This window comes from Cherax quadricarinatus, chromosome 39 (genome assembly GCF_038502225.1).
Source record: "Cherax quadricarinatus isolate ZL_2023a chromosome 39, ASM3850222v1, whole genome shotgun sequence".
Classification (NCBI taxonomy): Eukaryota; Metazoa; Arthropoda; class Malacostraca; order Decapoda; family Parastacidae; genus Cherax; species Cherax quadricarinatus.
Genome location: NC_091330.1, coordinates 2,525,068 through 2,540,873, shown reverse-complemented (window position 1 = coordinate 2,540,873; position 15,806 = coordinate 2,525,068). Strand labels below are relative to the sequence as shown.

Below are 15,806 nucleotides of genomic sequence, written 5' to 3'. Positions count from 1 at the left end.
TAGCCCCTTGCTCCCAGCATTTTAGTTACCTCTTAAGACAGGCATGGCTTACAGAGAAAGGATTCTTTTCCATTTTCCCATGGTGCCCCGTGGCCTGGTAACTAAAGCTCTCGCTTCACACGGTGAGGGTCTGGGGCTGATTCCCGGCGAGGGTAGAAATACTGGGAATGTTTCCTTACACCGGTTGTCTATGTTCCTCATCAGTAAAATGGGTACCTCGGTGTTAGTCAACTGGTGTGGGTCACATCCTGGGACAATATTGACCTAATTTGCCCGAAATGCTCTACATAACAAGCGGCTTTCTATGTAGTAGTACATGTGTATGTCATTGATGTCAGCTAGGCCTGTATACCCTGTACATGTACTTGTAGAAATAAAGATTTTTTTTTTTTTTTTTTAACAAGTCGGCTGTCTCCCACAGAGCAGGGTGACCCAAAAAGAAAGAAAATTCCCCAAAAAGAAAATACTTTCATCATCATTCAACACCTTCACCTCACTCACACATAATCACTGTTTTTGCAGAGGTGCTCAGAATACAACGGTTTAGAAGTATATACGTATAAAGATACACAACACATCCCTCCAAACTGCCAATATCCCAAACCCTTCCTTTAAAGTGCAGGCATTGTACTTCCCATTTCCAGGACTCAAGTCCGGCTATATAATATAATCGGTTTCCCTGAATCCCTTCACTAAATATTACCCTACTCACATATAAAGATATTATTATTATTAAATATATGTTTATCAAATATCTCCATGGGGAAGTGGAACAGAATTCTTCCTCCGTAAGCCATGCGTGTTGTAAGTGGCAACTAAAATGCCAGGAGCAAGGGGCTAGTAACCCCTTCTCCTGTATATATTACTAAATGTAAAAGGACAAACTTTTGTTTTTCCTTTTGGGCCACCCTGCCTCGGTGGGATACGGCCAGTGTGTTGAATGAAAGAAGAAAGTTTATCAAATATATGTACAGTATTACTTATGAAACTGTAATGACATGATTGCAAACAAACCACACCACAGGCGAGGATAGAACCCACTGTCAGAGAGTCATAAAGCTCCAGACCGACTTGTTTGCCACTGGGAGTTTTATAACTCTCTCACTGCGGGTTCTATCCCCACCCGTGGTATGGTTTATATGTACAGTACTGGACTCAATCTCAGCCAAGAAACTTTCTGTTCACAAGAATTGGAAGTTACAGAGTATGTACTATACTGCTCTTATTGCAGGTTCACTATATGAAAATTTATTTTCATGAGATGCCCAATTTCTACCAGTAATTCCCTATGTTCTATATACATTCTCTCTATTCAATCAGTATGGAATGCATAATGTAAATAGTCCTTTAATGAAGAATTAGGTGTTCATGACCAAACTGAGACTGTTACAGATGCCGTGGGCCTGGAGTGGAAACAATAAATAAATAATAACAATTATAATAATTCTAGGTAGTAGGTTGGTAGACAGCAACCGCCCAGGGAGGTACTACCGTCCTGCCAAGTGAGTGTAAAACGAAAGCCTGTAATTGTTTTACATGATGGTAGGATTGCTGGTGTCCTTTTTTTTTGTCTCATAAACATGCAAGTTTTCAGGTACGTCTTGCTACTTCTACTTACACTTAGGTCACACTGCACATACATGTTTTTTTTTTTTTTTTTTTTTTAAAAAAGTCGGTCGTCTCCCACCGAGGCAGGGTGACCCAAAAAAAAAGAAAGAAAATCCCCAAAAAGAAAATACTTTCATCATCATTCAACACTTTCACCACACTCACACATTATCACTGCTTTTGCAGAGGTGCTCAGAATACAACAGTTTAGAAGCATATACGTATAAAGATACACAACATATCCCTCCAAACTGCCAATATCCCAAACCACTCCTTTAAAGTGCAGGCATTGTACTTCCCATTTCCAGGACTCAAGTCCGACTATATGAAAATAACTGGTTTCCCTGAATCCCTTCACTAAATATTACCCTGCTCACACTCCAACAGATCATCAGGTCCCAAGTATCATTCATCTCCATTCACTCCTATCTAACACGCTCATGCACGCTTGCTGGAAGTCCAAGCCCCTCGCCCACAAAACCTCCTTTACCCCCTCTTTCCAACCCTTTCGAGGACGACCCCTACCCCTCTTCCCTTCCCCTATAGATTTATATGCTTTCCATGTCATTCTACTTTGATCCATTCTCTCTAAATGACCAAACCACCTCAACAACCCCTCTTCTGCCCTCTGACTAATGCTTTTATTAACTCCACACCTTCTCCTAATTTCCACACTCCGAATTTTCTGCATAATATTTACACCACACATTGCCCTTAGACAGGACATCTCCACTGCCTCCAACCGTCTCCTCGCTGCTGCATTTACATACATGTACAAGCATATATATACACACCCCTCTGGGTTTTCTTCTATTTTCTTTCTAGTTCTTGTTGTTGTTTATTTCCTCTTATCTCCATGGGGAAGTGGAACAGAATTCTTCCTCCGTAAGCCATGCGTGTTGTAAGAGGCGACTAAAATGCGGGGAGCAAGGGGCTAGTAACCCCTTCTCCCATATAAATTACTAAATTTAAAAAGAGAAACTTTCGTTTTTCTTTTTGGGCCACCCTGCCTTGGTGGGATACGGCTGGTTTGGGGAAGTGGAACAGAATTGTGTCGTAAGAGGTGACTAAAATGCCAGGAGCAAGGGACTAGTAACCCCCTTCTCCTGTATACCTTACTAAATTTAAAAAGAGAAATTTTCGTTTTTCTCTTTCGGTCACCCTACCTTGGTAGGATATTTCTGGTTTGTTGAAAAAATACAATAATATCAATAAATAAATAATAATAATACATACAATAAATAAATAATTAATAATAAGATAAAAAAATAATAGTGAGGAGATGAAGGTACAAGAGCAACTATTATTTCACATTCATAACCAGGGGGTTTTCAATTTAGTCTACCTGGAGTGTTTTGGGGGGTCAACATCCCCAAGACATGGTCCATGACCAGGCCTTGCAGTGGATCAGGGCCTGGTCAACCAGGCTGTTACTGCTGGCCGCATACAATCCAACATATGAATCACAGCCCGGCTGGTTACTTATTCCTATATGAAGTGCATGCTGTACTTTATGAAAATAAAAATTGTGATTTTGATTGGAAATAGTACCATATATCACTCAAGAAAAAAGTGAAAATTATATTATTTATATACAACTTCCTGAGTGTAATAAATATATGAAATAAACAACATTCAATACTAATTTGACTCTCATACTGTGCAAGTCAAATTTAGTCAGCCCTCTTCTAAAGTACAGTGAACCTTTAATATAACGGACCCCAATAAATTGAACAAAATCCACTGGGTAAATTGTACCTTTAACTCCTTTATGCTAATTTTTTTTTTTTTCAGTATAACAATAAACTGAGACGACAGTACTATATTAGGTACAGAGTACTGTAGTGTGTTTTATTGCTTTTTTTAAACATTATTCCCATATTATCCCCATATTAGCCCATTATATCAAGGATTTACTGTATTCTAATTATTCCTGAATAGATCAGTAATATAATACGTATGTCCTTTATTAAAGCTCTTCTCACCTACAGACAATTAAATGATCATATATAATGCCATATATAATATATAATACACTCCATATATAATACACTCTTGAAGTCACTCTGTTTCGCTCCATTCTCTCTACATGTCCGAACCACCTCAACAACCCTTCCTCAGCCCTCTGGACAACAGTTTTGGTAAGATAAGATAAGATAAGATTTCGTTCGGATTTTTAACCCTGGAGGGTTAGCCACCCAGGATAACCCAAGAAAGTCAGTGCGTCATCGAGGACTGTCTAACTTATTTCCATTGGGGTCCTTAATCTTGTCCCCCAGGATGCGACCCACACCAGTCGACTAACACCCAGGTACCTATTTGCTGCTAGGTGAACAGGACAACAGGTGTAAGGAAATGTGTCGAAATGTTTCCACCAGCCGGGAATCGAACCTGGGCCCTCCGTGTGTGAAGCGGGAGCTTTAGCCACCAGGCCACCGCACCTTCTAGTTTGGAAGTTAGGAGGAGGTGCGGGATTACCAAAACTTGTCCAGAGGGCTGAGGAAGGGTTGTTGAGGTGGTTCGGACATGTAGAGAGAATGGAGCGAAACAGTGACTTCAAGAGTGTATCAGTCTGTAGTGGAAGGAAGGCGGGGTAGGGGTCGGCCTAGGAAAGGTGGGAGGGAGGGGGTAAAGGAGGTTTTGTGTGCGAGGGGCTTGGACTTCCAGCAGGCATGCGTGAGCGTGTTTGATAGGAGTGAATGGAGACAAATGGTTTTTAATACTTGACGTGCTGTTGGAGTGTGAGCAAAGTAACATTTATGAAGGGGTTCAGGGAAACCGGCAGGCCGGACTTGAGTCCTAGAGATGGGAAGTACAGTGCCTGCACTCTGAAGGAGGGGTGTTAATGTTGCGGTTTTAAAAACTGTAGTGTAAAGCACCCTTCTGGCAAGACAGTGATGGAGTGAATGATGGTGAAAGTTTTTCTTTTTTGGGCCACCCTGCCTTGGTGGGAATCGGCCAGTGTGATAATAAAAAAAAAAATAGTACTGAATAAAATACAAAACCTACTCATCAAAAACAACAACATCCATTCTGTTTGTATAAGATCTTGCCAGTCTCAATGCAAGGTCATTAGCCTCTGATCTGAAAAAAAAAAAAAAAGAGTTCAGCTTTATTTTGTGACAATGTTGTTATATTTTTTATGTAACCTAGCAGAACATACATTCTTTACGACTACCCTTCTTTAGATAAAAAGATACACAAATGTCTTCATATTTAAAATACATGACTAAAAACAATTGTCCCAGGTCACATATATATGGACGGAATTCCGTTCATAAGACCACGTCGGTAAATGAATTCATCGCTAAGCAAGAAGCATATTATAATGGTAGTGGGTTTGCATCAACCATCTTTGATATTGTTTTAATGTCACCTTTGCACCATTTATAACATTTTCAGTATATTTTTAAATGTTTATACAGTAGTATAATGTTTATTGTAATAAACAGAAGAGAGGAAATCAGCTCTGATGTACATTATTTAGATACGCATACTAGTCAGAGACCCCGTCGTAAGTCCAAGTCGTTGGTAAAAGACTACGTTGCTAAGTGAGGAGAGGCTCTATTTCGTATAATCTAATGTAACAAACTTGGAGAGCTGTTAACTTGGACTCTGCTCACTGTAGACATAAGTGTGAGGGGGAAATTTAAACTATACAGACAGAGGATTCTGTGACTGGTAGTAAAATCACCCATTATTCACTTGCTCCATGAAGCGAAATATCAATTAAAACCAATAAAAAAAATCTGGCTGAACAAAGCCTTAACATGTATGTTTAATGGGGTGTCTGATTAAAATAGCTATGAAGCGGACCAAACCTATTACATCACACGGTTACTTGGTCTGGTGATGCATTCGATAAAATGGACTAACACTTCTTAATAGTAGCAAGTTTGTATAGTCCAAAGTTAATCCTGGATGTGTCCACTTTCCTTGTTCCTGGGCAGAGGGTGAGTGATTGCCTGCATCTGTTATTGTCTGTGCACAAGCTCACACCACTGTCATTTCATCTTCAATTTTCCTCTGGATTTACAGTGCTTTTAATAATTTCAGTAAAGTACTGTGTACAATGTTATTAACAATGACCTTTAAAGCAAGTCATAGTGCCATGAAGAAGCATGTGACTTAAACTGTTAAGCAGACTTGAATTAATAAGGAAGCTGGAAGAAATTGACAGCAGTATATGCTAGTGTCTACAAGCCCATGAGAGAAGCAGTTTCAATGTATTAGTGGTGGTTATAACCAATGCATACACAACCAGAAACGAACACACTGCCATAACCTGTTCAGTGTTTTTAGTGTACTTTTGCAGATTCTTTTAGAAGTTGCAGGGTCTCCAGGACTGTAGCTCATGTAAATATATACTTACCCAGAGTTAACAAGGTAGCACACACTAAGTACGTCTGGAAAATAGCTGATGAGCTGCTTGACATACTTGGTGAGAGAATCATTAACAAAACCTTGTGCAGAAACCAAGGTTGCCATCTGATTTTTTCCTGCTGTCACAACTTGTGGATGGCAATGTCCCACTGAAAACAACAGTGCCACTGGTTACTAATGGTAGCATTAGGTTCTACGGAATTTAAAAAAAATTTCTTCAGCGTGAGGGGAGTGAAATGTTCTAAAAGCAGAGGTTAAACAAATTTAGCAAAAAAATTAAAATATGACAAAAAATCAACTCTTAAAACAAGGAACCCATTTTGCTCTATTAAAAGTACAGGTGTAAATGATATTGGGGGGTCCTTGATTGAACTTTGTATAGAAAGGGGTTTAGTATTAGGCAATACATATTTAAAGAAAAAAAAAGGATAAATAAGTACATACAAGATATGATATAGGGCATAAAAGAATAAAGAATAAAGATTTTATTTCTTTGCAAAGGTTACAATGTGTAATTACAATTTTGATTTGTTAAGTATAAAAAAAGCCACTAACATGCTGGGGCATTTTGGGCAGACTAATCCTATTACATAATAACTACTTAAGTCTAGACAAGATAAGAGTGATTAACTTTTTAATAAATCTTTACTTTATCTTAATACTAATGTGAGGTAGTCAAGGTGGAGGTTTATAAGAATAATAATCTTGAAGGCACACATTATAAAAAAAATATTACAATTAATATTCCACAGTAATATTTTACATATTGGCAGATGTTTATGTGTGTAACTTGACTCACGAAATCGTAATGACACGATTGCAAACAAACCATACCACGGGTGGGGTTTGAGTCTTAAAACTCCAGACCACTGCTAACGTGATGGTCTGGAATTTTGAGACTCTGACCGTGGGTTCAAACCCCACCTGTGGTGTTTTTTTTTTTACATGTGTAATATTGTCAGTATTTTAGCAAGTCCTTCAACACTATAAAAACAGTAACATGGTAATGGAAAGTAAGCAAATTCTGTGGCTTTCTGTGAATTCATAAAAACTTCTTTTATTTTACTTTTAGTTTCACTTTAACCAATCTCCTTCACTGTGTATCAGTCATATATACAGTACACTACTGTGCGGCAAGTTGCATCATGCTAAAACTTACCATGTGCAATATTTGAGACACAATCAAGATACTGAACCCCCAAGCTGTCTGTCATATACTGCTTCTGTGCACGTACAATCTTGAGAGGAGCAGTGTCACAGTGCAGGCTACTTACAGTGCTACTGGGAATGAAAATACAAAAAAAATGTCAACTCACTCTATTCATCATAGTTTTCAATAGTGAGAAATTAAACCTAAGTCCTCTCATCTCATAATGTTAGTACAGTATGTAGCAGTGACCAATAAGTAAAGCTTTTGTAATGAGGTCATGGTTTCAGTTGTCCTAAATAGCTGCCTAATAAGTCAGCATCTGTGTGAGTGTGAGATGAATCTTACTGCAGGCAAATACATCGTCCATACCTAACATGGACTTTGAGCATGGTGAGTTGATTTCCTGTACTGTATAGGCAAGTTTTCCTGGTTATGTGTGAAAAGGGTTGACAGTATTAGTTCAAAATGATCTACTAGGGTATCTGCTCATTCCCAGGGAGTTAGGCAAAGTATCCCATTATTTGTGATTTGGAAGAATGACAGTATTGAGTGGACTGTTACGATGTAATGCTGCCCATGCTTTTGTTGTTGGTGAGGTGGGTGTGAGATTTGCACAGAACTGTGTCTGCAATTCTCACTTTGATTTTAGCAATACTTCTTCAGCTGCTGCTGCCTGTCAAAGACTTACCCAATTTTGTAATGATGATCGTCATTGTTTTTGCATGGCTCTACATCTCATTGCAACTGTCCATGCACAATCAGGGTTTTCCATTTATTTTTGTGAGAAGATGTGGCAGAATGGTTTAAATCTGCATGGATTTCAGAGTCTTAACTCTACGTTTGTGTATCATACATCTTAATTGGATTCACCCACAGGGCATTCCATTTTGGAGTTAAAAATGGATACAAAAGTGGCTCAAAGTTTACAGTGCCCCGTGGCCTGGTGGCAAAAACCCAAGGGGTGGAAACATTGGGTGTGTTTCCTTACACTGATTGTCCATGTTCACCCATCAGTAATAATGGGTACCTGGGTGTTAGCCGATTGGTGTGGGTCGTATCCTGGGACAAAACTGACCTAATTTGCCAAAATGCTCTGCATAACAAGCGGTTTTCTATGTAGTAGTATGTCACTGATGTCAGCTAGACCTGTATTCCTTGTACATGTAGTTGTAGAAATAAAGATATACAGTGGACCCCCGGTTAACGATATTTTTTCACTCCAGAAGTATGTTCAGGTGCCAGTACTGGTCGAATTTGTTCCCATAAGAAATATTGTGAAGTAGATTAGTCCATTTCAGACCCCCAAACATACACATACAAACGCACTTACATAAATATACTTACATAATTGGTCGCATTCGGAGGTAATCGTTATGCGGGGGTCCACTGTATTATTAAGTTGAGGAATTTCATGATGAGTGATTTGTGGCCACTTTCAACATCAGGTCCAATATGGCATTCAGTCTCACGTTTAAAATGGGCTGACCCAACATATATATTGAGTGATGATTCATAGTTTTGTAATTAAAATATGTGGGAAGGTATGGCAGAGGGGATTAGGTAGTGAGGTAGTTATGTTTATTAATTTATTTATTTATTTATTTATTAACAATTTGAGCACACATACAGAGGTACAAAAAAATACAGATAAGAGCAGCATGCCAAAGCCACTTATACTATGCATAGCATTACGGGCTGGCTTAAAATTAACTTAAGATTAACTAAGCAATGATGAAATCAGTGATAAAACATACATTAATGTAAACAGATTACTATAAAGCACAAGTGAGTATTACAAAGACAGGTCATATGGTTGCATGCATTGTCGTACATTCAGTAGAATGGAGTATTCTGTTAGGTAGTGTATTTAAAAAATAATAAAGTTAGATTGGGTTTTAGGTTTAACATTTATGTGATATAATTGTGAGAAACATTTAAGATATACAATTTATAAGGTTCAGTTATTCAGTATTTATTTGGTTTTGGGTGAGTAAGTGATCTTTGAGAAGAGACTTGAATTTATAAACAGGTAGTGTTTCTTTTATATTTACAGGTAATGAATTCCAGATTTTAGGGCCTTTTATGTGCATTGAGTTTTTGCATAGTGTGAGATGGACACGAGGAACATCAAAGAGTGATCTGTGCCTTGTGTTATGGTCATGTGTTCTGTTGAGGTTGGCAAGGAGATGTTTGAGGGGAGGGTTAATATCAGAGTTAAGTGTTCTATGTATGTAATAGGTGCAGTAATAAGTATGGATGTTTTGTATGGTGAGTAGGTTTAGTGTATTGAATATTGGTGGAGTGTGCTGCCTGTAGTGAGAATTTGTTATCATTCTAACTGCAGCCTTTTGTTGGGTAATTAGTGGTCTGAGATGGTTACTTGTTGTTGAGTCCCATGCACAAATTCCATTTATTTATTTATTTATTTATTTATAATTTGAGCACACTTACAGAGAGTGATATAGGGCCAGGAGGGCTGACTGTGGAGCATAGTACCGTATCTTCGATAGTATGCCTACAGTCTTGGAAATTTTCTTAGAAATTTGCTGTATATGTGTATGAAATTTGAGTCTATTATCAAGGTGGATTCCTAAGAATTTTCCCTCTGTTAGCTTTGTGATAGGTGATCCGTTTATCATTATGTTAAGAGGGACATCTGTAGCTCTGTTACCAAACTGAATGAAGTAGGTTTTGTCAATGTTTAGTGTAAGTTTGTTAGTCCTCATCCAGGTAGATATTTTCTGTAATTCGGTATTTACAGTATTGGCTAGCGTGACTGGGCTCGGGTGGGAGAAGACGTATGTAGTGTCATCTGCAAATAGTGTGGGTTTGAGTAATTGCGAAGCATTTGGTAGGTCATTTATGTATAGGAGAAAGAGAAGAGGGCCAAGGACACTTCCCTGTGGGACACCAACTGTAATTGGTTGTGCAGAAGAGTTTGCCCCATTTGCATACACATATTGGCTTCTGTTGCTGAGGTATGACTTGAGGTAGTTGAGGGAATGCCCTCTTATACCATAGTGTGACAATTTTACGTGGAGCAAGTCATGGTCAACTGTATCAAAAGCTTTACGTAAGTCAATGAAGATCCCCAGTGGGACTTCTTTTTTCTCTATTGCAGTGTATATATGTTCTAGCATGTGTATAATAGCATCATTAGTATTTTTATTAGGCCTGAATCCAAATTGGCAGGGGTTGAGTATGTTTTGGGAGATAAGGTAGGAGTAGATTCGTTTATGAATTAATTTTTCGAAGATTTTTGAGAGAGGGTGTAAGTTGGATATTGGCCTATAGTTATTCAACTCTGTTTGGTCTCCTCCTTTGTGGATCAGGGTGACCCTTGCTATTTTGAGTACTGTAGGGAAGGTGGAGGATTCAATGGATTTGTTAAAGAGTGTTGCAATGATTGGTGATAGCACTTGTGACACTTTTTTGTATATAAAGGGTGGTAAGGTATTTAAATTTCCTGCCTTGTTTTTTAGTGTGTTGATAATAAGGGAGACTTTGTATGGGTTAGTCGGAGCTAGGAACAGTGTGTTCGGGTAGTTGCCGGTGAGGTAGTCATTTGGTGGGGTATCTGAGCTTGGGATTTTATTGGCAAGGTTTTGTCCTATAGTGGAGAAGAAATCATTGAGTCTGTTTGCTGTTTCTGTTGGTGGGAGTTGGGGTTCATCTGATTTTGCTAATTTTATTTCGCTATTTCGTGATATCTTTTTTGTTCCTAGAATTTCTGATAGGGTTTTCCAGGTCTTTTTTATATCACCTCGTAAGTTGGATAATCTGTTCTCATAATACAATTTTTTTGCCCTTCTTATCAGGCTGGTTAGGATTGACGAGTAACGTTTTGTTTGGTCTCTGGTTATGTGACCCATTCTGTACTGTTTTTCATATTGGTGTTTTGTATTTATGGATTTGAGAATGCTGGGTGTTAGCCAGGGACTGTTCAGTCTCTTAGCTGTCATCTGTTTAATTTTTTTAGGGCAGTGCTTGTTATAGAGGTATTGGGTCTTTTTTAGAAAATTATTAATACATTCGTCAATATCTGTATAGATTTCTAGCTCAGTGTGCCAGTCAATGTTTGCTACTGCTGTTGTGAAGTTATTAATGGCTGCCTCATTGTGAAGTCTGAAGGTGACTTTAGTAGTGTCTTGGGGTAATTTACCAAGAGTTGTTATGAGGAAAGTAGGGTAGTGGTCTGTGGTATTATCTGTAATTATGCCTGATTTTAAAGGGGATATGGTGTTGGTCCAGATGTGGTCAAGTAGGGAAACACTAGTCTCTGTAACTCTTGTAGGTTTTGTTACTGTTGGTAGCAACATACAGTTACTCGTTGTGTTTGTGAATTCAGTAACGTGTGGGTCCTGGTCTTGCAGGAGATTTATATTGAAGTCACCTGAGAGTAGTAAGTGATCTTTGTTCATGCGTGCATCAGTTATCATACTTCCTAGGTTTTGACTAAATTGGCTAATGTTTGACTGTGGAACTCTGTAGATGTTTATCAATGTGAGAGGTTTTTGTAGGTATTTGGATTTGAATTTGGCTATTATATATTCCCCATGTTCATCCCTTGTGCAAGTATTAGTGATACATTCTAGTTGGTCTGAGTAGTATATGGTAATTAAAGAGTTCAAACCCTGCCATATTAAGATCAACAGTAACAATTAATCTAGTTCAGCTATGCTTAACTAGATTAAGTCTGTCTCATTGTTGCATAATAGATTTTTTTTTTAAATAGATTGTGCTCTGATGTTAACCAGGATTCAGTTATGTATGCTACATCTAGTTCTGACAAGTAGAGGTAATTCTTTTAATGCTGACAGTAATGTTTTAACACTTTTTGCATGCCGGGTCATTAGGGTTATTTATTTATTTATTTTATTTATTAACAATTTGAGCATACATACAGAGGTACAAAAAAATACAGGTAAGAGCAGCATGCCAAAGCCACTTATACTATGAGGGGGCCATATCAGGTTTTGGTTGTTTGGAAGTAGTGCCTGTGTTGCTAATGTGATTAGTAAGTTTATTCAGGTATACACAAATACAGTTACATAGATTATCATACATAGCAGCATATGTGTAAAAAAATTAGGATAACCAAAAAAAGTCAGACAGAGTGACTTACTTCCACTGGGGCACTAGTGATTATAGGTGTATTGTACTTTATATGGTGATGGGAGCTCTATCCTCACCACAGGGTGTAAGTTTATTTAGGAACAGGTACAAATAAGTACAATTATCATAATGTAAATTACCTAGGATAACCACAAAAATGTCAAAGTGACTTATTTCCACTGGTGCTGATGATGGGGTTTGATTTTCCAGCACAACTGTGGGTTGTGTTAGCACTCGTGGTACAAGATTGTTGTAGCTGCTCTATCTTTTGAGTTGCCTGTGTATTGAGATATAAAGGAATTAAGAGTACCCATGGTGTTGGTGGTAAGGTGTTGACTATATCTTTAGTCAAATTTTATGTACCTGTGTGAAATTAACACCACCAGTTTGTCAACAAAAAAATAACTTCAGCTTTGAAAAATTACACATTTCAAAACTTATTACTTGACACGGCACAGGGTACATGAACTGATAAATTAAAAATATTACCAAATGCTCCCTCCCTCCATTCTTGGTGTTATTAGTGTTGGTGGTAACCAAGGCCAGCACTGTCAGTTGTGTTGTTTCCTACCATCCACCTCCCGGGGATAAGGCAGTTTTATGTACGGTTTACACCCCTTAAGGAAGGTTCCTTGACGATGGTGGGGGGCTCTTGATCTTGGGAATTGGATCTATGCCCCGGTTCCCTGAATTGAGCCTGAATACCTTCCATCACCCCCCTTCCCCCCAATATGCGCTGTATAATCATACGGGTTCAGCGCTCCCCATAATTATAATAATGTACAGTTTACAACTACATGAAGTAATAGTAATAATAATAATAATAATATATTTATTCCTACAAGTACATGTACAAGGTATACAGGCCTAGCTGACATCAATGACATACTATTAGAAAGCCCCTTGTTATGCAGAGCATTTCGGGAAAATTAAGTCAATTTTGTCCCAGGATGCGACCCACACCAGTTGACTAACACCCAGGTACCCATTATTGCTGATGAGTGAACATAGACAACCACTGTAAGGAAACACGCCCAATATTTCAACCCTCGCCGGGAATCGAACCTGGACCTCACCGTGTGAAGCGAGGGCTTTTGCCACCAGGCCACGGGCCACCGTAAATACGAAGTGACTAATATTCCTTTCTAGTGATGTAACAATGCACAGTTGGGTCTGACAAAGACCCAATGTGACCTCTGTAAGTGTAAATTACCCATGATAACTCCGAAAAGTCAGAAATCTGCTGCATTGTTTCAGGACTCCAAAAGTGAAACCAATGATACGCAACTTGGGTATCTGTAGACTTCAGATAACAGTCGGGACGTGCAATTTTGACCATCCAAATATATGCCGCGACCTCATGACCAAAGGAATATTCAGTTCTTCTTGTAAACTATCTCACCCTGAAATGTGTCATTCATCAGTCCAAGAAAGGCAATGTTACAACACATTGTCAAGCACACCATTGAAAGGGGACAAGAAGGTACGTGTCACAGACTTTGGGAAACAAACCAGGGTTTATCTGGAGAGAGTTCAGGGGGTCAACGCCCCCCCGTCTGTGACCAGGTCTTATGGTGGATCAGAGCCTGATCAACCAGGCTGTTACTGCTGGCTGCACGCAATCCAACGTACGAGCCACAGCCCGGCTGGTCAGGTACCGACTTCAGGTGCTTGTCCAGTGCCTGCTTGAAGACACCCAGGGGTCTATTGGTAATCCCCCAAATGTATGCTGGGAGGCAGTTGAACAATCTCTGGCCCCTGACACTTACTGCATTGTCTCTTAACGTGCTAGTGACACCCCTGTTTTTCACTGGGGGGATGTTGCATCGTCTGCCGAGTCTTTTGCTTTCGTTGTGAGTGATTTTCGTGTGCAAGTTCGGTACTAGTCCCTCTAGGATTTTCCAGGTGTATATAATCATGTATCTCTCCCGCCTGCGTTCCAGGGAGTACAGGTTAGTTACAACCACTCCAGAGAATGATAATTTTTAGCGCCAGGAAGAAAAAACTGACAGTAAATGACAGAAATACTACACTACCTCGGATCACTACGGGAGTGGAGGCACAGTGGCCCCTCCTCTAGAACAACATGCATCAGTGCCATCAAATAAAGCTCCACTACATACCATCCATACAATATCTGCATTTGCAAATATTCACTATATACAGGGTCTAAAACTATCAACAAACAACAAAATACCTTTTTATCAGTTAACTGCTCACAAACACGAGGAAATTAAATCTTCATCAGAGTACAAAACAAATTCTGGCCACAAAATAGAGCGAAACACTAACGTCAAAGACCTGGGAGTGATCATGTCGGAGAATCTCACCTTCAAGGACCATAACACTGTATCAATCGCATCTGCTAGAAAAATGACAGGATGGATAATGAGAACCTTCAAAACTAGGGAGGCCAACCCCATGATGACACTCTTCAGGTCACTTGTTCTATCTAGGCTGGAATATTGCTGCACACTAACAGCACCTTTCAAGGCAGGTGAAATTGCTGACCTAGAAAATGTACAGAGAACCTTCACGGCGCGCATAACGGAGATAAAACACCTCAATTAATTGCTGGGAGCGCTTGAGGTTCCTAAACCTGTATTCCCTGGAACGCAGGAGGGAGAGATACATGATTATATACACCTGGAAAATCCTAGAGGGACTAGTACCGAACTTGCACACGAAAATCACTCACTACGAAAGCAAAAGACTTGGCAGACGATGCAACATCCCCCCAGTGAAAAGCAGGGTGTCACTAGCACGTTAAGAGACTATACAATAAGTGTCAGGGGCCCGAGACTGTTCAACTGCCTCCCAGCATACATAAGGGGGATTACCAACAGCCTGGTTGATCAGCAGCAACAGCCTGGTTGATCAGGCTCTGATCCACCAGGAGGCCTGGCCACAGACCGGGCCGCGGGGGCGTTGACCCCCGGAACTCTCTCCAGGTAACTCCAGGTAAAGTCAAATGCCATGTTTGCAGCTTTCACAGAAACCCAGACTAAGGATCACTTTGACAAGGAAATATGGATCCCAGGGTACAATTTATTCCGATGCCACAGAAAGAATAGGCAACAAGGAAGGGTTGGCCTGTACGTCACAGAATCGCTCATTTGCTCGGAATTGCTGAACACCACAAATGATGTAGTTGAAGTTTTGGCAGTCAAGATTGAAAACCAAAACCTTGTCATTACCTGGAGAGAGTTCCGGGGGTCAACGCCCCCGCGGCCCGGTCTGTGACCAGGCCTCCTGGTGGATCAGAGCCTGATCAACCAGGCTGTTACTGCTGGCTGCGGCTGATCAGGAACCGACTTTAGGTGCTTGTCCAGTGCCAGCTTGAAGACTGCCAGGGGTCTGTTGGTAATCCTCCTTATGTATGCTGGGAGGCAGTTGAACAGTCTCGGGTCCCTGACACTTATTGTATGGTCTCTTAACGTGCTAGTGACACCCCTGCTTTTTATTGGGGGGATGTTGCATCTCCCCAATGAATGTGGATGTATACAAGCCACCAGATACAACTTCCCAACAATTCAAGGAACAGCTTTTG

At 39.7% G+C, this 15,806-nt stretch overlaps 1 protein-coding gene across 4 annotated transcripts in view; it reads right to left on the bottom strand.

The window, feature by feature from the left end:
* Positions 1-12,998, bottom strand: part of LOC128696280 (ethanolamine-phosphate phospho-lyase) — a 46,563-nt gene extending 33,565 nt beyond the window's left edge. Inside the window, exons 1-5 of one of the 4 annotated variants that reach the window (XM_053787453.2) lie at positions 12,746-12,997; positions 12,397-12,533; positions 7,151-7,272; positions 5,981-6,140; positions 4,618-4,692 (exon numbers count right to left, since the gene is read on the bottom strand). In XM_053787453.2, the coding sequence (XP_053643428.1) occupies positions 4,618-4,692; positions 5,981-6,140; positions 7,151-7,205 (290 nt within the window). In that variant the 5' untranslated portion in view covers positions 7,206-7,272; positions 12,397-12,533; positions 12,746-12,997. Of the gene's footprint in view, positions 1-4,617; positions 4,693-5,980; positions 6,141-7,150; positions 7,273-12,396; positions 12,534-12,745 lie in introns of all 4 variants that reach the window. The other 3 variants (XM_053787452.2, XM_053787451.2, XM_053787454.2) reach the window with 3 other exon arrangements.
* Positions 12,999-15,806: the final 2,808 nt, after the last annotated feature.